Source organism: Papio anubis, chromosome 7, assembly GCF_008728515.1.
Source record: "Papio anubis isolate 15944 chromosome 7, Panubis1.0, whole genome shotgun sequence".
NCBI lineage: Eukaryota > Metazoa > Chordata > Mammalia > Primates > Cercopithecidae > Papio > Papio anubis.
Genome location: NC_044982.1, coordinates 83,604,624 through 83,628,511, shown reverse-complemented (window position 1 = coordinate 83,628,511; position 23,888 = coordinate 83,604,624). Strand labels below are relative to the sequence as shown.

Below are 23,888 nucleotides of genomic sequence, written 5' to 3'. Positions count from 1 at the left end.
AATTCTCACGCATCAGACTCCTGAGTAACTAGGATTATGCCTGGCTAATTTTTGTGTTTTCATTTTGGTATTTTTATTTATTTTGTTTTATTTTATTTTATTTTGAGACAGAGTCTTGCTCTGTTGCCCAGGCTGGAGTGCAGTGGCGCGATCTCCGCTCACTGCAACCTCCGCCTCCCAGGTTCAAGCAATTCTCCTGCCTCAGCCTCCTGAGTAGGTGGGATTACAGGTACACACCAGCACGCCCAGCTAATCTTTTGTGTTTTTAGTAGAGTCGGGGTTTCACCATATTGACCAGGATGGTCTTAAACTCCTAAACTCAGGCAATCTGCCCACCTCAGCCTCCCAAAGTGCTAGAATTACAGGCATAAGCCATCGTGCCCAGCCTAATTTTTGTATTTTTAGTAGAGATGAGGTTTCGCTCTGTTGGCCAGGCTGGTCTTGAACTCCTGGCTTCAACTGATCCACCTGCTTCTGCCTCCCAAAGTGGTGGGATTACAGGCATGAGCCACCAGCACCACCTTAGACCTTGCTTTTGGACAGGAATGACCTACATGAATTACCTGGAGGAAGATGTAATCAGACTAGATTAAAAAGAAAGAAAGCCTCTGTCATCCTTCAGTCTATAGCCTAGACTAAAGGCTCCAACAAAGTTTGTTAATCTCCTTCCTGGCTGCCCCTCCCCTTTCTCATTCTTTGCAGGGATAAGAGGTGATTAGAAGTCCTCTTGGCAGTGCTGCTATTGCTAGGGTGCCCACTTCTAAAGCAAACAAAAGAAAACACAAACACATCATCACGCCTGCCCTTTTAAGACCAAATTCACTGGCACCAAGGGGTGGGCATGTGTCCTAATATGATGTAAAAGAAAGGAAGGAAGGAGGGACAAAGGAAGGGAAAACTGTGAGGGGGAATGGAGAGAGAAGTGTACAGGGTTTCATTCCTGACTGGTGGCATCTGAAAAGTGAAGTCCTGTCCGTGGAATTTTGAGACAGAAATCTGCTGGGGTAAAACCCGCACTCCAGCAAACAGCATGCCCTGGTGGTAGCACCAAGAAGTGCTAGTGGACTCTAACCTACTTCAGTCTGCCCATGCAAACTAGGCAAGGGAGGCTGCCATTCATAGAGAACATGAAGCCCCTGTCTTTTCTCAACCACTACCTAGCACCCTGGACAAGAAGGCACCATTTTTGGCAGCTCACATTTCTCCCTAAGACCCCAGGTCTTAGGGTAATGCTTCCGCCATTCAGGCAGCCTGCGACCAACAACATCCCTAGGCTCTCCCAAAGGGGCTCTTCTGCCCCAGGTTTTCTTTTTTTTTTTTTTTTTTTTTTTTGGGGGGGGGGTTTGGGTTTTGGGGCTTTTTTTTTCTCCGAGACGGAGTTTTGCTTTGTCCCCCAGGCTGGAGTGCAGTGGTGCAATCTCTGCTTGCTGCAACCTCCACCTCCCGGGTTCTCCTGCTTCAGCCTCCCTAGTAGCTGGGATTACAGGCACCCACCACTATGCCCAGCTAATTTTTAATTTTTATTTTTTTTATTTTTAGTAGAGACGGGTTTTCACCATGTTGACCAGGCTGGTCTCGAACTCCTGGCCTTGTGATCCTCCCACCTCAACCTCCCAAAGTGCTGGGATTACAGGTGTGAGCCACTGCACCTGGCCCACCCCAGGTTTTACATGAGCAACCCCATAAGATAACAGCAGCCCTTGTCGTCTTTCCCTGTCTGAGATGCATTCATCTCTGAACACCCAGTGAAGATTACAGGACAACACACTCATCCTACAGCCTGTGGAAGAAATTTGATTCAGAAACTGGCAGCAGGGCCTCCAGTATGCAGTGCTGGGCAGAACAGTCAGTGGAGCCCCTCACCCTAACCTCACCCTCGAATGGCAACACCAAAACACACTTCCTCCAGGAACTAGCACATAACTCGGGGTCTTGGCTCCTCAGCCGAGCTCAGGGAACTACTGTAAGAACACACTTTCTCTCCCAGAGACCCCATGTCCTGCCTTCCTGGCTCCAACCAGTCTGTGCTGCCTCCCCTAACAACAGAAACAGAAAACAGATACACTCTGGTATGACTAGATTTCCCCATCACTCCAAGCTAGAAGCTCAGCTCCTCCCTCCCCAGTTCTCTGTTTGTTTTTCTATATTCTACTGTGGCTAAGTCAGTCTCTTAAAAAAAAAAAAAAAAAGGTGAAACAAAAAAGAAATTGTTTACTCCTGTGGCCAGGGCTTCCATTAAGGAAGGGCTGAAGTCTCTGGGCAGAAGTTTCAGCCCAGGGAGGGACACGGCTGGGATCAAGAAACAGGAGGCTCTTGGGTCTCCATTCAGCCGATTTTTAGGACTCACTCCATCCTCCTCCTACACTTCCCCTCTCGCCCATTGTCCCTCCTCTCCCACCTCTTACCTGTCCAGTGACCTTTGGGCAGGTGCAGGGAGGAGGGGCTACCAGCTCAGTCAAGGGAGAGGGGAAGGTGCTAGTTAGGAGAACCAAGGGTATGGCTCACGCTGCAGCAGCTGTTGACTCTGAGGAGCAGAAAAAGCAGAGGGTAACGGGGACTGAAATGGAAAACAGGAAAACACATGTGTGACTCTGGCCGGCAGCGGGGAGGGGCCAGGGGACGGGCTGGAGCTGGGACTGCCTGGTCAGACCCAGAGGACCTCAATGCCTGCCAGCCTCCAGGCACCTTCTCCACTACACTGGCACCAAATACCTGAGTCTCAGCTCCTTCTCCCTCCCTCAGCCCCACCCCCTCTTCCTTGTTGCCCTACATTTACTGAGCATTTAAGCTTTCCCCTCCATTGATAGTGACCTCTGATGCCTCTTGCAACTCCCCTCATTCCATTTCCTAATCATCTCCCACTCACTCCCACTCATGTACTATCCTTAGTCCTGCAGAGGGGATACGATCCCATGGTCAGAAGGAAACTTTCAGTCCCATCTCAAGAGTGTCAGCGCCATTTCAGCCCCTAAAGCAAGCCAAGGGAGGTAATGCAGGCCAAGGAAGACCACTTATAGGAGGACAGCCAAGCACATTTAGACACCAAGCAAGCTCACTCACAGCTGAGATCTCTAATTGGTTCAGGTGATATCGATGTGTGTCACCAGGTAAGAGCCAACTGGGCCATGGCACCCTGGGCAGACTAATGAGTTGGCATCCCTTCAAACCAGTTTTATTTAAACATCTGTCGAACGTTTACTTAGCAGAGGTGGGGGAAATACCAATTTTCCTGGAATACAAATTGTGTAAGCCTCTTTATATTCAAAATTAGAAATTATTACGTATCAGCCGGGCGTGGTGGCTCACGCCTGTAATCCCAGCACTTTGGGAGGCCACGGCGGACAGATCACAAGGTCAGGAGTTTGAGACCAGTCTGGCCAACATAGTGGAACCCCGTCTCTACTAAAAATACAAAAATTAGCCAGGTATGGTGGCGGGCACCTGTAATCCCAGCTACTTGGGAGGCTGAGGCAGGAAAATCGCTTGAACCCGGGAGGCACAGGTTGCAGTGAGCACTCCAGTCAAAAAAAAAAAAGAAGAAATTATTACACATCTTCATCACATGCAATATTCTGAAGCAAACAGCTTCTTGATAAGCACAGTAAACCACTTAAAATCAGATAATAGTATAAATCTCTTGCCCTCAGGGAGCAGCACTTCACAGTGCATCATGCATTTTTGGAATTACAACTGTGACTAATGCCTTTAAGCAACTGTCAGCTGGCTGGCCCCTGGGCTACACCCTGCAATTTGCACCTGTCTTGCAAAATTACTCCAGACAGAAGTAGTCCAGGTAAGGAGTTGTCAATAAGTCTATGTCACTGGATGAAAGCCAACTCATATTTCACCAAGACACAGAAATCATAGTACACTGGCACCAAATACCTGAATTATTGCAAAGACAATTTAGTGTCTTTTAGACACTCTCAGTCTGCTACCCAACTTGCTGGCCCCTTACCTGCACTCTGGGGTCAGGTCCAAGTTGTGAGGGAAGACCTAGGAAGAGGAAGCTGTCTTTGCTTGCATGGGCCCCCCTGCTGTCTTCCTCATTCCACTACAGCTTCATTGGCTTCCCTGCTGTGGCCACACAGCAAGCACGCTCCCGCCTCACAGCTTTTGCAATTTCTGTTCTCCCTGCCTGGAACATGCTTCCCAGTGATATTGTCCATTCCCGGTGTCATTTGTTTGCTGTCACCACCCCCACTAGAATGTAAGCATCACAAAAGCTTTGTTCACCACTGTATCCCCGCAGAGCAGGGCTCACATAGACAGTTAATAAATGTTTGCTGGGTTAATAAATGAATGAATGAACTATGTTATTTATTTGATTTCCCAGGTAGCTAGGCTCCTGGGCATGTCCTTGAATTTGCTCTCCAGGCCCTCCTGTTTGGCTGCCGCTCTGGCTCCTAAGCAAGGAGTACCCGGAGGTACTCTTTTTGACAGTAATGTGTTAAAGGCAAAGAAGAAAGTATGGCTTTCACGGTTTTACTGGGAGGCCTAGAATGATTTGAAACGGACTTTTGTTTCATTAATGGGAAAAGCAAAGCAAAACAAAAAGCCTATCATCTAACACTCTTTCCCTGGATCCAGGAAATTCTTGTCTGCTCTACCTCACACCCAGGCTCAGGTGACCGGTCTGGGTGCGGCGTGGAGATGACGAGAGCTAAGTGCTACAGCTGCGAAAGGGTGAAGGGCAAAGGAGGAAAAGGCCGAGGGAGGCGAACGCTCAGGTTCATGCATATGCAAGTGGGTTCTACAGCGGAACTTCGAAGCATACACTCAACTCCCCACCATGCGCCCCGCCCGCTGCTCTTCCCCGGAAAAGCTGTCCCCTAGCCCGCGATCCTCGCTGGCCTAGCCCTTGGCCGTTCCCATCCCCCTCTCCGCCTCCGCCCAACCTGCTGGCCTCACTCACCTTTGTCCCTTTCTCCCATCCCCACCCCGCAATCCACCCTCGCTTTCTCCGGTCCCCTGCCATTTGTTTCGCTTTTATTTCCCTCCTTCTTTTGGGTACCCAGTCTGCGGTCCTAGGACAACGCCTTCCCAAGCTCGGACCCAGCCACCGTCCGCCTTCATTACCCCTCTGAAGAACAGGGTCGCCCCCGAGGCCCAGGTCTGGCTGTGGGGGCCCACTCGAGCTCTGCCTTGGGGGACCAGGACCTCACCCCAACAGGCGTCCCTTCCGCTCCCTCCACCTGGCCAAGCCGCCCCCGCCCTTCCACCGACTCTAGGAAGCGCTAGAAGAGGGGATTGTCGTGGGTGTAGGCGAAGGGCGCAAAGGTCCAAGCACTGAGGCCTCGCAACCCGCTCCCCTGTCCGCTCCTCGCTCCCGCACAGCTGGATTGCTGCGGGGAAATGAAAATGACCGTGGACACCCTTAGAGACTGGTCGTCTACCCCATGAACGCTCAGCTTCCTCTTCCCTCCCTCCCAACCCCGCATAAGCTGGCTGCCAGACAGGGGTCGGGGCGAGAGCCCCCACCCCTGGCCACAACTGCCTCCTGCCCCGAGATGCTTAGCTGAATCTGGGTAGGACCCCCAGACTGGAAGCCCCTTGTGGGGGGGGCGGGGGCGGGAGCGGGAGGCGGGGCGAGGAAAGGTGCCTGCTCGGAGCCGGAGGAGGGGTCTCCCGAAGGCAGTCTCTTCTACTCCGGGATCCCGACTCCCCGCCCCCTCGGGGGAACTGTTGCATCAGCTTCCAGATTCCAAACCAGAGAAAGTGAACTCCACTAGGCTGGGAAGGCGTCCAGCATTAGAGCCGCCGCCAGGAGGCAGCGCTTAATAAAAAATGTCGGGCAGAGGGGCCCAGGATAACGGAGTCCCCGGAGCATCTTTCATCTGAAGTCTTAGCAGCAGCGCGGACCTAACAAAAAAGGGAGTTGCTGAATTAGTTGAAGAAAAGGGAACTGGAAATGCTTCATCACGTTTTAAAGCTAAAAGATGGCTTGTAAAGAATACAACTACCTTTTGGATACCTTTTGGACAATCTAGCTTTGGGTTTTTTTTAAGCCAACGTTGGCGCTCTGCGGAGATCCACAAACAGCCACCGCCTTCAAGACCAGTCTGATAGAAACACAGAGAGCTTACGGAATTTCCCAGCCCCCAGGCAAAGAGGAATGTAGTCCGAAGTCATGATTTGCCCATCTTGAAGCTCAATCATTTAACACCTAATTTAGCCAGTACTGATATAGCAGAGATTTGACAGTTCTGGGAAAAGAAGCAGAATATGTTGCAATAAATTATGTAAGCAGTAAGGAAATAATATGCAAAGTACTGTATTGAGTGATTTGTAGCCACAGTTCTCACATTTCTTGCATGAGGTGACAGTGATTTGATCTTTGTGCTGTCCTAAAAAGGGAGATAATGAAAGAATTCCCAAACGGTTCACTCTTACCTCCACAACTTCTTCAATCTTAGAATATTCGCACAGGCATGCAAAAAGGAAAAGAGATTGCAAAATGAAGTAGAATTGCCTACCCAGAGTCAGCTTCCTTCGTCTTATGTTCCTTCTCCAATGTCATCATTATCAATCACAACAATTACAAGGCACCTAATTTCCCAGAGCAAAGCACTTGTACAAAAGTAACTGTAGGGGCCGGGCGCGGTGGCTCACGCCTGTAACCCCAGTACTTTGGGAGGCCGAAGCGGGCGGATCATGAGGTCAGGAGATCGAAATCATCCTGGCTAACCCGGTGAAACCCCGTCTCTATTAAAAATACAAAAAAAAAAAAAAAAATTAGCCAGGCGTAGTGGCGAGCGCCTGTAGTCCCAGCTACTTGGGAGGCTGAGGCAGGAGAATGGCAAGAACCCGGGAGGCGGAGCTTGCAGTGAGCCGAGATAGCGCCACTGCACTCCAGCCTGGGCGACAGAGCGGGACTCCGTCTCAAAAAAAAAAAAAAGTAACCGTATAAATACAAACGTACAGAACAGAAAGAGGCTGTTTGGATAAATATATTAGACAAAGCATGAGCTCATTGCACCCTTGAACTTCTGGGCTAAAGTAATCCTCCAGCCTCAGCCTCCCAAGTAACTGGGACTTGCTGGTGGGTGCCTACAGGTGGGTGCCCAGGTTATTATTATTATTTTTTTTTTTTTTTAATTGAGTCTCGCTCTGTCGCCAGGCTGGAGTGCAATGGCACCATCTCGGCTCACTGCAACCTCCGAAGCCCTGGTTCAAGGGATTCTCCTGCCTCAGCCTCCCCAGTAGCTGGGATTACAGGCACGCACCACCACGTCAGCTAATTTTCGCATTTTTAGTAGAGACTCGGTTTCACCATGTTGGTCAGGATGTTCCCAATCTCTTGACCTCGTGATCTGCCCGCCTCCCCCTCTCAAAGTGTGGAGATTACATGCGTGAGCCACTGCGCCCGACTTTTTTTTTTTTTTTTTAAGAAACAGAGTCTTGGCTGTCTCTAAAAACTACAAAAATTAGCTGGGCATGGTGGCGTGCACCTGTAATCTCAGTTACTCGGGAGGCTGAGGCATGAGAATCGTTTCAACCCAGGAAGCGGGGGTTGCAGTGAACCGCCATCAAGTCGCTGCACTCTAACCTGGGTGACCGAGGGAGACTCTGTCTCAAAAGAAAAAGAGAGAGAGAGAGAGAGAGAGAGAGAGAGAGAGAGAGAGAGAGCGCCAAAGTCTTTCTGCGTTGCCTAGGCTGAGAAAGCAAAATGTTAAAGCCAAATACAGGGCATGACGCCCTTGAAAAACAAAGCAGTTTAAGAGAGGAAACACATGAAGCACAGATGCCTGATGCTTCACATTATTCTTAACTCCAGTCTTTGCCAGTTGAAGTCCAGAGGTTAAAAGACATTCAGTTTAGGATGACGAAGCTGCTTTCCTGTGGCTTCTGAGGCTGATGAAGTCATAGAGGAGTGCTGTCCAGGTGCCAGACCCCTCCCTCCAACAGAGTTCCATGAGGTCCCTGAGAATGCTGATGATGTTGTCAGCGCTCTGGGGTTCTCTCTCTCTCTCTCTCTGTGTGTGTGTGTGTGTGTGTGTGTGTGTGTTGTGTCCAGGGAGGCTGAGATGAGAGGTCGCTGTTTCGGTGAGGAGCCCTTTCTGGTATTTACAACCCATGGATTGTCCCCCTGCTGTATCACACTAACCACATCAAAGGTTAAATTTAGGGAGGCCCAGACAGGAAGATTGCTTGAGCCTAAGAATTCAAGACCAGCCTAGGAAACATAGCAAGAACCCATCTCTTAAAAAAAAAAAAAAAAAAAAAAATGTGTATATATATAAAGGCTGAACTTGTCTTCCTTTTTTTCTTTTTTTTTTTTTTTGAGACGGAGTCTCACTCTGTGGCCCAGGATGGAGTGCAGTGGCACAATCTTGGCTCACTGCAACCTCTGCATCCCGGGTTCAAGTGATGCTCCTGCCTCAGTCTCCCGAGTAGCTGGGACTACAGGTGCCCAGCACCACGCCTGACTAGCTTTTGTACTTTTAGTAGAGATGAGGGTTCACCATATTGGCCAGGCTGGTCTCGAACTCCTGACCTTGTGATCCGCCTTCCTTGGCCTCCAAAAGTGCTGGGATTACAAGCATGAGCCATGGCGCTTCTAAAGACCCTTCTCTTCCCAGATTTCCTAGTTCCAATGAAACTTCCCATCCTGCTCTCAAAGTCCTCCAGCTCTGGCTCCTTGACTCCCACATCTGCTAAATAATTGTACTTGTCCACTTTTGCATGCTGTGTTCATATTATACACATTATTTGTTCACCTAAATGCATATGCCCCACTCCACCCCAGGTGTTTTTTTGTTTGTTTGTTTGTTTGAGACAGTATCTTGCTCTGTCACCTAGGCTAGAGGACAGTGGTGTGATTACAACTCACTGCAGCCTTGACCTCCCCAGGCTCAGGTGATCCTCCCACCTCAGCTTCCCACATAGCTGGGACTACAGGCACACGCCACCATACCTGGCTAACTTTTTGTTTTGCTTTTTGTTTTTTGTTTTTCCAAGATGGAGTTTCACTCTTGTTGTCCAGGCTGGAGTGCAATAGCGTGATCTTGGCTCACTGCAACTTCCGCCTCCCACATTCAAGTGATTCTCCTGCCTCAGCCTCCCAAGTAGCTGGGATTACAGGCATGTGCCACCACACCCAACTAATTTTTGTATTTTTAGTAGAGACAGGTTTTCGCCATGTTGACCAGGCTGGTCTCGAATCCTGACCTAGGTTATCTGCCTGCCTCGGCCTCCCAAAGTGCTGGGACTACAGGCATGAGCCACCCCGCCTAGCCAATCTTTTGTATTTTTTGTAGAGACAGGGTCTCACCATACTGTCCAGGATGACCTCAAATTCCTGGGCTCAAGCAGTCCTCTCACCTCCCTGACCTCAACATCCCAAGTAGCTGGGACCACAGGTGCATGCCACTATGCCCTGCAAAACACACACACACACAAAAATTAAATTTTAGTAGAGGTAAGGTCTCACTATGTTGCCCAGGCTAGTCTCAAACTCCTGGGCTCAGGTGATCCTCCAGGCTCAGCCTCCCAAAGTGCTGGGATTACAGGCCATGAGCCACAGTACCTGGCCAGTTTGTCATCTTTTCTTGTTTGTGTGTGTGTGTGAGAGAGAGATGGAGTTTCACTCTTGTGTGCAATGGTGCAATCTCGGCTCACCACAACCTCCGCCTCCCGGGTTCAAGCGATTCTCCTGCCTTAGCCTCCCGAGTAGCTGGGATTACAGGCATGCACCACCACACCCAACTATTTTTGTCTTTTTACTAGAGATGGGGTTTCTCCATGTTGGCCAGGTTGGTCTCAAACTCCCGACCTGATCCTCCCACCTCGGCCTCCCAAAGTGCTGGGATTACAGGCATGAGCCACTGCGCCCCGCCACTTGTCTTTTCTGTCAATCCTGTATGTTGACACTTGGGTAGTTCTTCGAGCCTTTGGCTTCTGCTACTTGATTCCCCAAATGTAAACTGTGAGACTCCAGTGCTGTACACCTCACCTGTCTATTTCAAGGCCAGCCAAAGGCTCAAGGAACCAAGCTTGGGAAAAGTGTCACTCAGTCTTCATTCTTCCTTTAACTGTAAAACAATAAATTCAGGGCCACATTTTGGTTCAATTTTTTGATTCCTAAAAATGACAAAGCAATCTGTACAATGATTGCTTCCTGGACTGTCTACCTACTTTACAGTTTTATTGTGAAAATCATAGGAAATCGTTTATGTGGAAGTGTTTTGATAAGTAAAAACGAAGAGTATTAATGCAAGATGACAGTGATACTGTATGTCTTATTTCCCTTCCTTATTTAAGTCAATCTGTTGGCTTCTAGCCACGTTTCTTTTGTTCCTATCCCCTCTTCTTGTTCAGCCCTAGCCTGTATCATTCTTATTGTTATCAAAAATAGCTGCTTTTACTACTTCAACCAGGATCCACCCTTCCCTTCTTTCAGAGCACAACCTACAGCCACCTCCTGTGGAAAAACTTCCCAGTCTTGCAGAAGAAAATGATAAACTTCCAGATAGATCATTATACCACTCCCATGGGTTTCTCCCATCAGCACATGTTTGTGTCTTGCCTGTGTGAACCCCAAAAATTTAAGACAGGTCTCAGTTACTTTTTAAAGATTATTTTGCCAAGATTACGGATGCTCCTGTGACACAGTCTCAGGAAGTCCTGATGCCATGTGCCCAAGGTGGTCAGGGCACAGCTTGGTTTTATACATATTAGGGAGATGAGACATCAGTCAATATGTAAGAAGTACATTAGTTCCATCCAGAAAGGTGGAGACAGCTCAAAGCAAGGTCCCCCACACTGGGGACTTCCAGGTCACATGTAGATGAGAGACAGATGGTTGCACGCCCAGCCCTGAAAAATATATTCTTACTGCATTTACACAAATAACTGTATTGCCGTAAGTTAAGAATACTCACAAATGTTTCCAAATTCTGGAGAAATCAGGTAGAGAGACATGAATATGCTCCAAATTTGTTCATAGGACTATACTAAATTGTTAAAAGCTGACAATAGCTCAAAAGAAAAGTTTTAAGACTCTGAAAAACAAAACAAAGCATCAGTAAACTTTTTTTTTTTTTTTTTTTTTTGAGATGGAGTGTTGTTCTGTTTCCCAGGCTGGAGTGCAGTGCCACAATCTCGGCTTACTACAGCCTCTGTCTCCTGGGTTCAAGCAATTATCCTTCCTCAGCCCCCCAAATAGCTAGGATTACAGACGTGCACCACCACACCTCGCTAAATTTTGCATTTTTAGTACAGATGGGATTTTCCCATGCTGGCCAGGCTGGTCTCAAACTTCTGACCTCAGGTGATCCATCCGCCTCAGCCTCCCAAAGTGCTGAGATTACAGAAATGAGCCACCACACCTGGCCAGAATCAACAAACATTTTAAGCAAAAAGTCAGAAAGATTGGTTCAGTCCATGCAGTTAATTTCTGTTCTGCTTAATACTCATGAACATTTTAGCTCTCCATGAGTCCTGAAAGTTTTTCCTCTATTCTGATGTCACAATCTCCAAAGTTATCAGAAACCTGCATTCAAGAGCACCTGCTGGAGTTTTATAGCTGATTACAAAACCACCTTTTAAAGAGGACCAAAAGACAATTATCAATGGATGAAAAAAAGTTTTAAGGCAGCCATACTTAAAAGACACAATTGACAAGGAAATTTGTTACCTCTGTGACACACAATAATTTTTATATAACAATTATTATTATTAATGATAATGTACACTAACACTAAGTTATATCAAAGTTACTGGAGTTTCCCATAATTTTGGAACACATACCAATAACATATTTACACAAATACAGCCCAAAGAAAACCAAACACCATTTCATATGTGACAATGCTTCCTGTATAATTTGTATACCAAACAAGCCAAATTATGTCATTTTTTGCGGGGGAGAACTTTTGGGGGATCTAATTTCTTAAAGAATTAGGTTAGAAAAAGACAAAATTTATAATGTGATTTTGGAAAGTTTGTCAACCATAAAAGGTTTAAAACACTTGATATTATAAAGTAGGATTACAGGTCATTGTAAAGTCATTTATTTAACCAAAGTGATAATTCAAGAATTTCAAAAAAAAAAAGCAAAAACCTTAATTCTTCGAGAGAGGAGACTTAATTTTCTAAACAAGAAGGCCTAATGAAAACAGCATGAAGTCAATTATATTTGATTTCAAAATTTTGTAAACAATCTATAAAATTTAATCTTGATTATAAAATGTAACTTCCGTAAGCCTTTTACAACCTTTATAACCTTTATTAACGAGTTGGTTAAAGCTGCAAGAAAACCTTGTTAATCTGACACAGGGTCCATATACTGGTTTTGCATCAGTGTGTCTTTGACACTAATGATATTTATAGAGAAGCTGAACTTATTTCACATTTCAAAATTGGCTCTTACAATCTTACATGCCTACCTCTTCCACAATAGTCCCTGGGCCTTGAGGAATTGAATAACTTTAATTTCAGGCCCTGTGTCTCAGGAAAGCAGTTTATTTTGATTTGCATGTTCTATGGGGCTTGAAGATGAGGCTTTAATTGTTGTCAGTGTTTAAGATTTAGCAGGACTTGATGTCCTTTTTAGACCCAAGAGTCAGACCCCTGTAACTCAATGTCACAAGGACTTTAAAAGCACATACAGGCCAGGCACCGTGGCTTGCACCTGTAATCCCAGCACTTTGGGAGGCCGAGGTGGGCGGATCACAAGGTCAGGAGATCAAGACTATCCTGACCAACATTGTGAAACCCCGTCTCTACTAAAAATACAAAAATTAGCCGGGCATGGCAGCGCACACCTGTAGTCTCAGCTACTCAGGAGGCTGAGGCAGGAGAATCGCTTGAACCAAGGAGGCAGAGGCTGCAGTGAGCCGAGATGGCGCTACTACACTGCAGCCTGGGCCACAGAGCAAGACTCTGTCTCAAAAAAAAAAAAAAAAAAAAAAGCAAATACAGGCTGGGTGTGGTGGCTCACACCTATAATCTGTAATCCCAGGACTTTGGAAGGCCAAGGTGGGCAGATCACCTGAGGTCAGGAGTTCAAGACCAGCCTGGCCAACATGGTGAAACCCCATCTCTACTGAAAATACAAAAATTAGGCTGGGCACGGTGGCTCACACCTATAATTCCAGCACTTTGAGAGGCCAAGGTGGGTGGATCACCTAAGGTCAGGAGTTCAAGACCAGCCTGGCCAAAATGGTAAAACGCCATCTCTACTAAAAATACAAAAATTAGCCACACATGGTGGCGGGTGCCAGTAATCCCAGCTACTTGGGAGGCTGAGGCAGGAGAACCACTTGAACCTGGGAGGCGGAGGTTGCAGTGAGCCAAGATTGCGCCATTGCACTCCAGCCTGGGTGGCAAGAGTGAAACTCTGTCTCAAAAAAAATATATATATATATATATTAGCCAGGCATGGTGTCGCATGCCTGTAGTCCCAGCTACTAGGGAGGCTGAGGCAAGAGAATCACTTGAACCTGGGAGGCAGAGGTTGCAGTGAGCTGAGATCCCGCCACTGCACTACAGCCTGGTGACAGAGCAAGGCTCCATCTCAAAAAAAAGAAAAAAGAAAAAAAGAAAAAGAAAGAAAAAGAAAAAGAAAAAAAAAATCTTATCTCAGTTTTTTTTTTGTTTGTTTGTTTGTGTTTTTTTGAGACAGAGTTTCACTCTTGTTGCCCAGGCTGGAGTGCAAGGGCTCGATCTTGGCTCACTGCAATCTCCGCCTCCCAGGTTCAAGCGATTCTCCTGCCTCAGCCTCCCCAGTAGCTGGGACTATAGGTGCACAATACCAAGCCTGGCTAATTTTTGAATCTTTAGTAGAGACGGGGTTTGACGATGTTGGTCAGGCTGGTCTCAAACTCCTGACCTTGTGATCCACACGCCTGGGCCTCCCAAAGTGCTAGGATTACAAGCGTGAGTCACCGTGCCCGGCCTAATGAAAGCCTTTTAAATACAAATATGCACACATGCATGCATACAGACACACATCTTGGATGTTAGCCTTTCAATTAAGCTGACTTTTAACTATTGAGCTCCTTAACAAAAGAAAAAAAAATTTTTTAATCTCATTACCATATTTCAGCTATGACAAAATGCTACTAAACTAACAGTGATCACACAAATTATATGATTTCTGAGCGCTGTAAGTATAAGCAGAAATTAACACCAGCTGGCTGTTAAATGCTAACTTTATTCGTTTAAAAGGAATTTGCAAGACAAAAATGCCAAACCAGTTTCTTACCTAGTGATGGGTCACAGGCTGTAGACTGCTCTCTACCAGCCTAGAAGCAGGAAAAAAAACAACTCATCTTCTCTGTTGGAAGTGAGTTCGAACTCATGGAAAGAGGAAAACTTACCTTCCTGTAGGAAGCAAGTAAAACTCAAAAAAAAAGAAAAAGAAAGAAAGAAAGAAAGAAAAAAGGAGTTGTACAGCAAAATAAACTACTTTAGATCTCAACCAAATTTTGGGAGATCAGGGATTCTCTGGAGGGGGTGCTCTCAGACCTCAGCAAATTGCCCTATTGGTTTGAGCCATAAAGTTAGCTCATGCTGGTACCAAGCACCAGTAGGAGATTTCTTTTATTTTTTTGAGATGGAGTCTCGCTCTGTTGCCCAGGCTGGAGTGCAGTGGCGCCATCTTGGCTCACTGCAACCTCTGCCTCCCGGGTTCAAGTTATTCTCCTGCCTCAGTCACCCGAGTAGTTGGGATTACAAGCACACGCCACCACACCTAATTTTTTTTTTTTTTTTGAGACAGAATCTCGCTCTGTCGCCCAGAGCTGGAGTGCAGTGGCACAATCTCGGCTCACTGCAAGCTGTGCCTCCTGGGTTCATGACATTCTCCTGCCTCAGCCTCCGGAGTAGCTGGGACTACAGGCGTCCGCCACCACACCAGGCTAATTTTTTGTATTTTTAGTAGAGATGCGGTTTCACCGTGTTAGCCAGGATGGTCTCGATCTCCTGACCTCATGATCCGCCCACCTTGGCCTCCCAAAGTGCTGGGATTGCAGGCGTGAGCCACCGTGCCCAGCTAATTTTGCATTTTTAGTAGAGATGGGGTTTCACCATGTTGGCCAGGCTGGTCTCCAACTCCTGACCTCAAGTGATGCACTTGCCTTGGCCTCCCAAAGTGCTGTGATTACAGGCATGGGTCACCGTGCCTAGACAATAGGAGATTTTTTTTTAAAGGTTAAGGGCATCTCCACTCAGAATTCTCCTGTGGTTACCAAAATGTGAAATCCCAAAATTTGAGACAGGTCTCAGTTAATTTATAAAGTTTATTTTGCCAAGGTTGAGGACACGCCTGTAACACAGTCTCAGGAAGTCCTGAAGAGATGTGCCCAATGTGGTCCGGGCACAGCTTGGTTTTATACATTTTAGGAAGACATCAAAATGTAAGAAGTACATTAGTATTTGTTCTGTCCAGAGAAGCAGAGACAGCTCAAAGCGAGGTCCCCCCTCACTGAGGGCCTCCAGGTCACATGTAGGTGAGAGACAGATGGTTGCATTATTTTGAGTTTCTGATAAGTCTTTCCAGAAGAGGTAATCAGAATATGCATCTATCTCTGTGAGCAGAGAGATGACTTTGAATAGAATTGGAGGCACAAATCTGCCTCCAATTCTGTGGTTCCCAGGTTCTCAGCTTGAAGAGGCCCAAGATATTTTCCCTTCACACCTGGCATACAGTTAATGGGCTCTTTTGTAGGAGTTTCAGGATTTATAAAGCACTTTCACTCACATTATCACTTTTAGACTGTTTTCACAAATGTAACATATTAAGCATTTTTTAAATTAAAAAATGAAGGATAAATAACTTCTCCAAGACATCACTGAATAGCAAGTGATAAAAGGAGGGGAGTCACCAATGAGGGTTTGCCACTTTCTAGTACCTACCTCACAGGGTTGTTGCAAGGATAATATTAACCAATGTGTGGCAGTAGCACTTATAAAAATGGAATGTCACATCTTAGCTCCAATACAATACCCCTTTCTCAGGAAAGTCATCTTTGATGGTGTACTGTAGATCAAGTTCACACTATAAACTCATAAACAACATGTACTTCCTTTCCCAGCACTCAATGACAGTATTAACGTATGAATGACAGTATTAATGTATGTCATCATTTGATTGTCTCTTTTTTTTTTTGAGATGGAGTTTCACTCTTGTTGCCCAGGCTGGAGTACTGTAGCAGAACGAGCCACAGTCAAAACTCCTCAGACACCGGATTAAAGAAGGAAGAGGTTTATTCGGCCGGGAACGTCAGCAGATTTGTGTCTTAAAAGCCAAGCTCCCAGCCGAATAAACCTCTTCCTTCTTTAATCCAGTGTCCAGGAGCGTTCTCAGGATCCGCATTGCTTAATCTGGCCAGAGTCCCCGCCAGGGATGCTCTACAGGGCAGGCAGTACAATGGCACAATCTCGGATCACCGCAATCTCAGATCACAGCAACCTGCGCCTCCCAGGTTCAAGTAATTCTCCTGCCTCAGTCTCCAGAGTAGCTGGGATTACAGGCATGTGCCACCATGTCTGGCTAATTTTGTATTTTTAGTACAGACAGGGTTTCTCCCTGTTGGTCAGGCTGGTCTCGAACTCCCAACCTCAGGTGATCCGCCCACCTCAGCCTCCCAAAGTGCTGGGATTACAAATGTGAGCCACTGCACCCGGCCTGTCTTTTTTCTTTTATTCCGAAAGCTCTATCAGGATATTAATGTCTGGTTTTATTCTCCATAAAATCTCCTACACCTAATACAGCACTTGTCATATGGAATTTTTTTTGAGGCAAGGTCTGGCTCTGTCACCCAGACTGGAGTGCAGTGGCGTGATCTCTGCCTACTGCAGCCTTGGGCCTCCCAGGCTCAAGCGATCCTCCCACCTCAGCCTCCCAAGTAGCTGGGACCACATGCATGCACCACCACACCCAGCTAATTTTTCATTTTTTTGTAGAGAGGGAGTTTCGCCATGTTGCCCAGGCTGGCCCAATTTCCGATTAACTCTAGATTTGATTACTTTTCTTAGTCTAGGAAAACTGTGTTACAGTGATGCGAGGATCTGTAGAATGACGTTGATGTTACTCCTCTGAGATCAAAGTTACTATTAATATCAATTTCGATGAACTAGAGACCGCTGTAGGGAGATTGTGGGAACTGTTCAGAACGGTTTAATCTGGGAGGACACGACTTCTACTGAGAATGCATGCCCTGAACGACAATTCGTTTTCACCTCAAAAACCTGGATCGCAGTTTTCTCTCTCCTTCCGTACGATGACCCAAGATGGCGGAGCCCGGGATTGAAAACCCAGATTCAAGATGGCGACTTCCAGCTTCCCCCATAGCGTCGCGCGTGGCCACCGAGGCCACGCCTACTTCCGGCGACTCCGGCTCAGCATGGCTGCTTTAGCGACTGTTCTCTTCAGTGAGTGGGTATAGATAGTGACCGTGGACTCGGAGGCGCGTTGGGGAGGGGCACAGGACCCCTGATCCGGCTGCGCGGCCTCTCCCCCAGCTCTGTTCTGTTTTCCCAGCAGGTGTCCGGAGGCTGCACTGCGGCGCAGCCGCTTGGGCGGGCAGCCAGTGGCGACTACAGTGAGTGCTGGGATGAGGGGTCCTGGGGGACCAGAAGCCGGGCTGGGTCCTCACAGATCTGTTTTTCTCCACACAGGCAGGGACTGGCTGCCAACCCCTCCGGCTACGGGCCCCTTACAGACCTCCCAGACTGGTCATATGCGGGTGAGCGCTGATCTGACAGTTAACTCCACTGGGGAGATTTTCACCCAGAGGGAACGCCCCTGGACGGGGAGCTGGGGGTATCAAGGTGGGGGCGTGTAAAAGTGTTGAACTTTCTATTTGGAAAACGGAATTTGGGGAATCCCTCGTGTTTATTTTGTAGATTACACTTCAACTAAGGAAGGTAAAGCTAAACAGGATCTTGACTTGTGGAGATAAGCAGAAGATAATTCTGACTTGGGGCCGCCAGGGTGGAAGCGGGTGACAAGACTTCTGCGTTTTTTAAAGGGGGACATTATTTTTTTTAACCAAGAACCACTTTTCTGTGTGGTTAGTGAATTTTCAGTATTTGGTACCAAATGCAGGGGGAGCTCTTTGAAAAGCTACAGAAATAAACATCTCAGAGGGGTAGAAGGATGAAGACTACGGATGGCAGGCTCCCTTCAGAAAATTATTTTCCCTTTACTTACAAAAGAGAGGGGTGGGGGAGAGTAGATATTAGCCCTAGAAGGGAGGGACCTTAGAGAAGTTGAAGATACTCCCCATTCTTCTTATGAGACTCCAGTGTACAAGTAGGAAATTTGAGGCCTACAGAAGTGAATTGCCCATGATCATACAGCTAGGTAGTAGCAAAGCCAGGACTAAACATAGGCCAGTCCTCCTTGACAACACAGAGATCTGAATATTTAATCCCCTATTGTTGCTCTCTAGGAGTATGATCCTGCTTAATTGGATAATTGGTGACTGAGGAAGATGGTGAAGATTTTTTCCACTTGTTATTTACTGTAAGAAGCTTGGCATCTCCTTGTAGGAGTATGGACTGTTGGAAAGACTCTGGAATTATATATGACTTCTTCTTTTTTTTTTTTTTTTTTTTTTTTGAAATAGGGGCTTTCCTTGTCACCCAGGCTGAAGTGCAGTGGCATGATCATCGCTCACTGCAGCCTTGATCTCCTGGGCTCAAGCAGTCCTCCCACCTCAGCCCCCCAAGTAGGTGGGACCACGGGCACACACCACCATTCCTGGCTAATTTTTTTTTTTTTTTTAACACCTAGTAGAGACAAGGTCTTGCTATGTTGCCCAAGCTGGTCTTGAACTCTTTAGTTCAAGTGATCCCCTTAGCCTCCCAAAGTGCTGGGATTACAGGCATGAGCCACCACGCCCAGCCTGTGGACCTTATTCTTAATCTAGGCTTCCCTTCTCGCTAACTTTGTGGTCTTGGACAAGTTACTTAATTTTATCTTAGTCTCAGTTTCCATATCTGTAAAAGAATACCTATCTCATACGGTTCTTATAAGGATAAAATGAAACAACCAATGTAAAGCACGTGGCATACACAATATTGGTTCCCCTTCCTGATAAATATCACCTCTTCTCTGTCTTGCCTTCAAACTTCTGGGCAGAGTTTTCACTCTGTTTCTTTCTTTGCAGAAAGTAAACTACTTGGGTCAGATACTGCATCTTTTCAGCAAGTCAGCAGATATTTTTGGATGTTTATTAACATGCTTATGTGCCTACACTATACTATGAATAGCAAAAGCTAGCGATACAGTTCTTGACCCAGGGAACTTAAAGTCTAACTGGGACAAAGCGTGGACGTTTTAAAAATTAAGTAATAGTATTCAGGGCCAGGCGCCGTGGCATGTGCCTATAGTCCCAGCTACTCGGGAGGCTGAGGCAGGAGAATCGCCTGAGCCCAGCAGGTGGAGGTTGTAATGATCTGAGATTGTGCCATTGCACTCCAGCCTGGGTGACGGAGCAAGACATTGTCTCAAAAATAATAATAATAAATAATAGTATTTCAATACTCTGCCCCTTTCCAAAAGGACCTGAGGTAGCTAAATAACACTTAAAGAAAAAAAGTACAGTAAATGTCCCAAGGCAAATAGGTGAATATTAAATAGTCAGCACTTCTTTCAGAAGAAAAGGCTGATGGATTTGAAGAGATTAGAGTTTCTGGGAAAGTTAGGGTTTGAGTGGACCTAAGGATGAAAATTTGGCTGGAAGAAAAAGAAAAGAGGGCATTTCATTGTGGAGTGGGATGGAATTTAGCAAAGATACATAGTACAACAGTGATCACATTGCTTAAGAATTTCTGAAGACAAAACAGATTCAGCATTGCAGAGGACCTCAAATACAAGGCTAATGAGAGTTAAGTGAAATAGAGTAGTAAATAGCCGGGTATGGTGGCATGCACCTGTAATCCCACCTACTCAGGAGGCTGAGGCAGGAGAATCACTTGAACCCAGGAGGCAGAAGTTGCGGTGAGCCGAGATCATGCCATTGCACTCCAGCCTGGGCAACAAGAGCAAAAGTCTGTCTCAAAATAAAAAATAAAATAAAAAAGGCCAGGCACAGTGGCTCACGCTTGGAATCCCAGCACTTTGGGAGGCCGAGCCAGGTGGATCACAAGGTCAAGTGATCAAGACTATACTGGCCAACATGGTGAAACCCCGTCTCTACTAAAAATACAAAAATTAGGAGTGGTGGCACATGCCTGTAGTCCCAGCTACTCAGGAGTCTGAGGCAGGAGAATCTCTTGAACCCGGGAGGCAGAGGTTGCAGTGAGCTGAGATTGCGCCACTGCACTCCAACGTGGCAACAGAGCGAGACTCTCTGAAAAACTAAATAGATAAATGAAATAAAATGAAAGAGAGTAGTAGTATGCCTAAGAGCTCATTCTGGGTTATCGTACCTTACCCTTGAAGATGAGGGACGTATTTTAGCTTAATTAAGCTACAGTGTATATGAAATGGAAGAGAGGAGCTAGGGATTGGTTCTTCCCTTATTCCTATCACAGTATTTGCACAAGGTGCTGCAGACCGTCTCTAACACTTGCCTTTTCTCTCACTTCTACTTGTAGATGGCCGCCCTGCTCCCCCAATGAAAGGCCAACTTCGAAGAAAAGCTGAAAGGGAGAAGTTTGCAGTGAGTGGCTAGAGCAACAGCCAGGGCTACCTGGAAGGAGAACATTTAAATCATAATTTGTCTTGAGCTGTGTTGCACCTAAGCAAACATGTACCCCTCATGCAGAGGTTTTATTAATAACAGCCAAAGGTGGTTTATGTTTTTGTTTTTGTTTTTTGTGAGATGGAGTTTCGCTCGTTGCCCAGGCTGGAGTGCAATGGTGCCATCTCAGCTCACCTCAACTTCCTACTCCCGGGTTCAAGCGATTCTGCAGCCTCAGTCTCCCGAGTAGCTGGGATTACAGGCATGTGCCACCACGCCTGGCTAATTTTGTATTTTTAGTAGAGACGGAGTTTCTCCATTTTGATCAGACTGGTCTCAAACTCCCGACCTCAGGTGATAACGCCTGCCTCAGCCTCCCAAAGTGCTGGGATTACAGGCGTGAGCCACCGTGCCTGGCCCCAGCCAAAGGTTTTAATAGCACTGTGAGAAGGGAGGAAGAGAGTGGGACACTGCCAGGACAGGAACCAGTAGTAGACATCCTGCTGCGCATTTTGCTGTCTCCCTCTGCTTCCCAAGCCAGGACTTGCTCCCACTGGGGAGTCAGCAGTGTCATTTTCCAGATGAAACCTTTGAATTTGTAAGTGGAAGGATATATAGTGTAGCGCTTAAGTCCCAGATGTTATCCACACTGTTTCCCTGTCTGTTTCAGAGACGAGTTGTACTGCTGTCACAGGAAATGGACACTGGATTACAAGCATGGCAGCTCAGGCAGCAGAAGTTGCAGGAAGAACAAAGGAAGAAGGAAAATGCTCTTAAATCCAAAGGGGCTTCACTAAAGAGCCCACTTCCAAGTCAATAAAAAGCAGCTCCTGCCTCCCTCAGCCTCTCTCTGGATTTCTTTTCTGTCACCTAGATGCTTCATCCCACCCAGAAGAGAGCCTTCACATTCCCCATCTGTCTCCAAAGCAAAAGAGCTGGGACACCAAGAACAAGCTGTTAAATCACTGCCTGGGAGGCTTGGCTTAGTGCCCTCATCTCTGGCTCCATTCCAGTTCGGCTAAGTCTTGCTTTAAAATGTTTACCTCCTTTGCAGGCCATAGGACTGGCCCAACTATGAGAAATAGCTGTTCTGTGCACATGAAAAGGGGACAGCAGTTTTCCTGGTTCTAGCCAGGCACTCAAGCCTTTAAGAGCCCATACACAGTTTAGGCCATGTACAGCTGGCATCTAATAAATGTTTTCATGAAAAAGATTTTCAGCCGGGCACGGTGGCTCACGCCTGTAATCCCAGCACTTTGGGAGGCTGAGGCGGGTGGATCACGAGGTCAGGAGTTCAAGACCAGCCCAGCCAACATGGTGAACCCCCCCCCCCCCCGTCTCTACTCAAAATACAAAAATTAGCCAGGGGTGGTGGCACACACCTGTAATCCCAGCTACTTGGGAGGCTAAGGCAGGAGAATGACTTGAATCCAGGAGGTGGAGGTTGTGGTGAGCCAAGATTGTACCACTACATTCCAGCCTGGGCGACAGAGTGAGACTCCATCTCAAAAAAAAGAAAAAAAAATTTTCTAGTCTAGGTCCCTTTTTTGACAAGCATCTGGTGTCAGTCTTCCTAAGATTCAAATACGTGGTCCAGGTGGTTACCCCCACTGGGAAGGCTGATGTGGGAAGAACCATACCTGGGTGTTGCATGTTCTGCCAAGAGTGGGGTTCTGAGGTCTCCATGTTTCTGACTGTATTCCAGAGATTGGTTGAAGAGGGGCTTGTACCTTCCAACCCCAGTTTGTGTAGGAAAGCCCTACGTAAGGGCTTAGCCCTCAGTCACTGTGGGGTAGGTAACTGTTTAATAACACAACCATGGGAGGCCAAGACGGGCGGATCACAAGGTCAGGAGATCGAGACCATCCTGGCTAACAAGGTGAAACCCCGTCTCTACCAAAAATACAAAAAATTAGCCGGGCGTGGTAGCGGGTGCCTGTAGTCCCAGCTACTCGGGAGGCTGAGGCAGGAGAATGGCGTGAACCCAGGAGGCGGAGCTTGCAGTGAGCCGAGATTGCACCACTGCACTCCAGCCTGGGTGCACTGCACTCCAGCCTGGGTGACAGAGCGAGACTCCATCTCAAAATAAATAAATAAATAAATAAATAAATACACACCATATACCTCCCACAAACCTGGAGGCTCCACAGGACCTGAAAAGCTTTTCATTTTATTCATCGTGAATCTGAGAGCAAAAGACCTTTGTTTTCATTACAGTACTGAGCACTAGACTTCCATTCTTCTGCCACAGAAGTGTGATAGTTCCTGAATCCCTTGATTTCTGAAGCTTCCTACCTGACCTAATTTCTGTCCACCCTCCTTTATTCCTTCCTTTGCTTTCTTCTCCCTCCTCGCACTACCTCCATCCTCTCTCACTGACCAAATGCAATTCTTGGATCTTAGATTTCGCTGATAGTCGAGTTTTCTGTCTCCCACACTTTTCCTGCTTCTGTTGTGCTGCTTTTCCACATCTGTCTAGTTCCGGACTCTTTATCTGTCTCCCTTTCTCACGGTCAGCTTTATCCTGCCCTCTCCCTTTCCTACATACCTCCATCTTTTGTTCTGAGTCCAGTAAGTCCCTAAAGGAGATTTTACTCTTTAAGAATTGCCTCCTTTTTCAGTGTAGAGGTGGAATTAAACCCCAGCATCCCAACTCCCAATCCCTTCTTTTACAATAATTTCACCCAGCTTGATTTGCTTTCCCCAGATCCCATGGCCTTGTACCCTTTTCCTGTCAGCGAGTTCCAATTAAAGGTGCAGCCACGTTACAAATGACAATAAAGGAATCTTTCTACAAGGTTGGAGCCACAGATCCAGTATGGTTGTGGGGTTTTTTGTTGGTAGTTGGGTTATAGTTTGGAATTTTTGGCAGCGGAGGGAGGAACATAGACAGTTGTCTATAGGGGCCAGAAGATAACCCCCCAACTATTAGTAAACTGGCCCCTTCTCCCTATGCAGGTCTCATGAGCATGGAGGAAGACCTCACCATCCCACACTTTGAGCTCCTTGTTGCCCCTAGCTACGTAGCCCCCAATAATTTCCACCCTGAGGTGAGACAACTGCTGAATACCAGAGGAATCAAGCCACTCAGAATATGCTTATGGGGAGAAAGTCTCCCACATCCCGTCCCCTGGGTCCCCTACAGCCCCCTGCTGTCCACCGTGGCCTCAACCCCTGCAGATGGCAGCCTGCACCACAAAAAGGCAACTTAGCGGGTTGTTTTTTTTTTTTTTTTTTTTTTCCAGTTCT

At 46.9% G+C, this 23,888-nt stretch overlaps 2 protein-coding genes and 1 long non-coding RNA gene across 13 annotated transcripts in view; 2 read left to right on the top strand and 1 right to left on the bottom strand.

Moving 5' to 3' along the window:
- Positions 1-4,773, bottom strand: part of SLC7A7 (solute carrier family 7 member 7) — a 45,253-nt gene extending 40,480 nt beyond the window's left edge. For 2 of the 5 annotated variants that reach the window (XM_031669196.1, XM_031669197.1), the window contains exon 1: positions 2,406-3,265. The gene's annotated coding sequence lies outside the window, so the exon portion shown is untranslated. Of the gene's footprint in view, positions 1-2,405; positions 3,271-3,958 lie in introns of those variants that run through there. The other 3 variants (XM_031669194.1, XM_031669195.1, XM_031669199.1) reach the window with 3 other exon arrangements.
- A 44-nt stretch (positions 4,774-4,817) lies between these two features.
- On the top strand, positions 4,818-6,261 carry LOC110743872. The gene is made up of 2 exons (XR_002523643.2): positions 4,818-5,528; positions 5,695-6,261. It is a non-coding gene; the product is annotated as an uncharacterized LOC110743872 (long non-coding RNA).
- Positions 6,262-17,200: 10,939 nt separating this feature from the next.
- MRPL52 (mitochondrial ribosomal protein L52) lies at positions 17,201-21,481 on the top strand. Of its 7 annotated transcripts, none has more exons than XM_009211142.4 (5): positions 17,204-17,387; positions 17,489-17,549; positions 17,626-17,778; positions 20,554-20,618; positions 21,310-21,481. In XM_009211142.4, exons 1-5 carry the CDS (start codon positions 17,274-17,276, stop codon positions 21,457-21,459), a joined length of 543 nt encoding a protein of 180 aa, XP_009209406.3. In that variant the 5' UTR covers positions 17,204-17,273; the 3' UTR covers positions 21,460-21,481. The 7 variants fall into 7 exon arrangements, with proteins under 7 accessions (XP_009209404.2, XP_009209406.3, XP_017817128.2 ...); XM_017961639.3 differs by having other exon boundaries at positions 17,206-17,379; positions 17,492-17,549; positions 17,626-17,693; positions 20,554-20,625; XM_009211139.4 differs by having other exon boundaries at positions 17,222-17,379; positions 17,492-17,549; positions 17,626-17,693.
- The last annotated feature ends 2,407 nt before the right edge of the window (positions 21,482-23,888 follow it).

Excerpts from the sequence above, each read along its gene's own strand:
- MRPL52 (XM_009211142.4), top strand. The coding sequence starts at position 17,274 with ATGGCGACTTCCAGCTTCCCCCATAGCGTCGCGCGTGGCCACCGAGGC. Across the intron at positions 17,388-17,488 it reads CTGTTCTCTTCAGTGAGTGG|CAGGTGTCCGGAGGCTGCAC; the intron begins GTATAGATAGTG and ends CTGTTTTCCCAG. Across the intron at positions 20,619-21,309 it reads CTGAAAGGGAGAAGTTTGCA|AGACGAGTTGTACTGCTGTC; the intron begins GTGAGTGGCTAG and ends TGTCTGTTTCAG.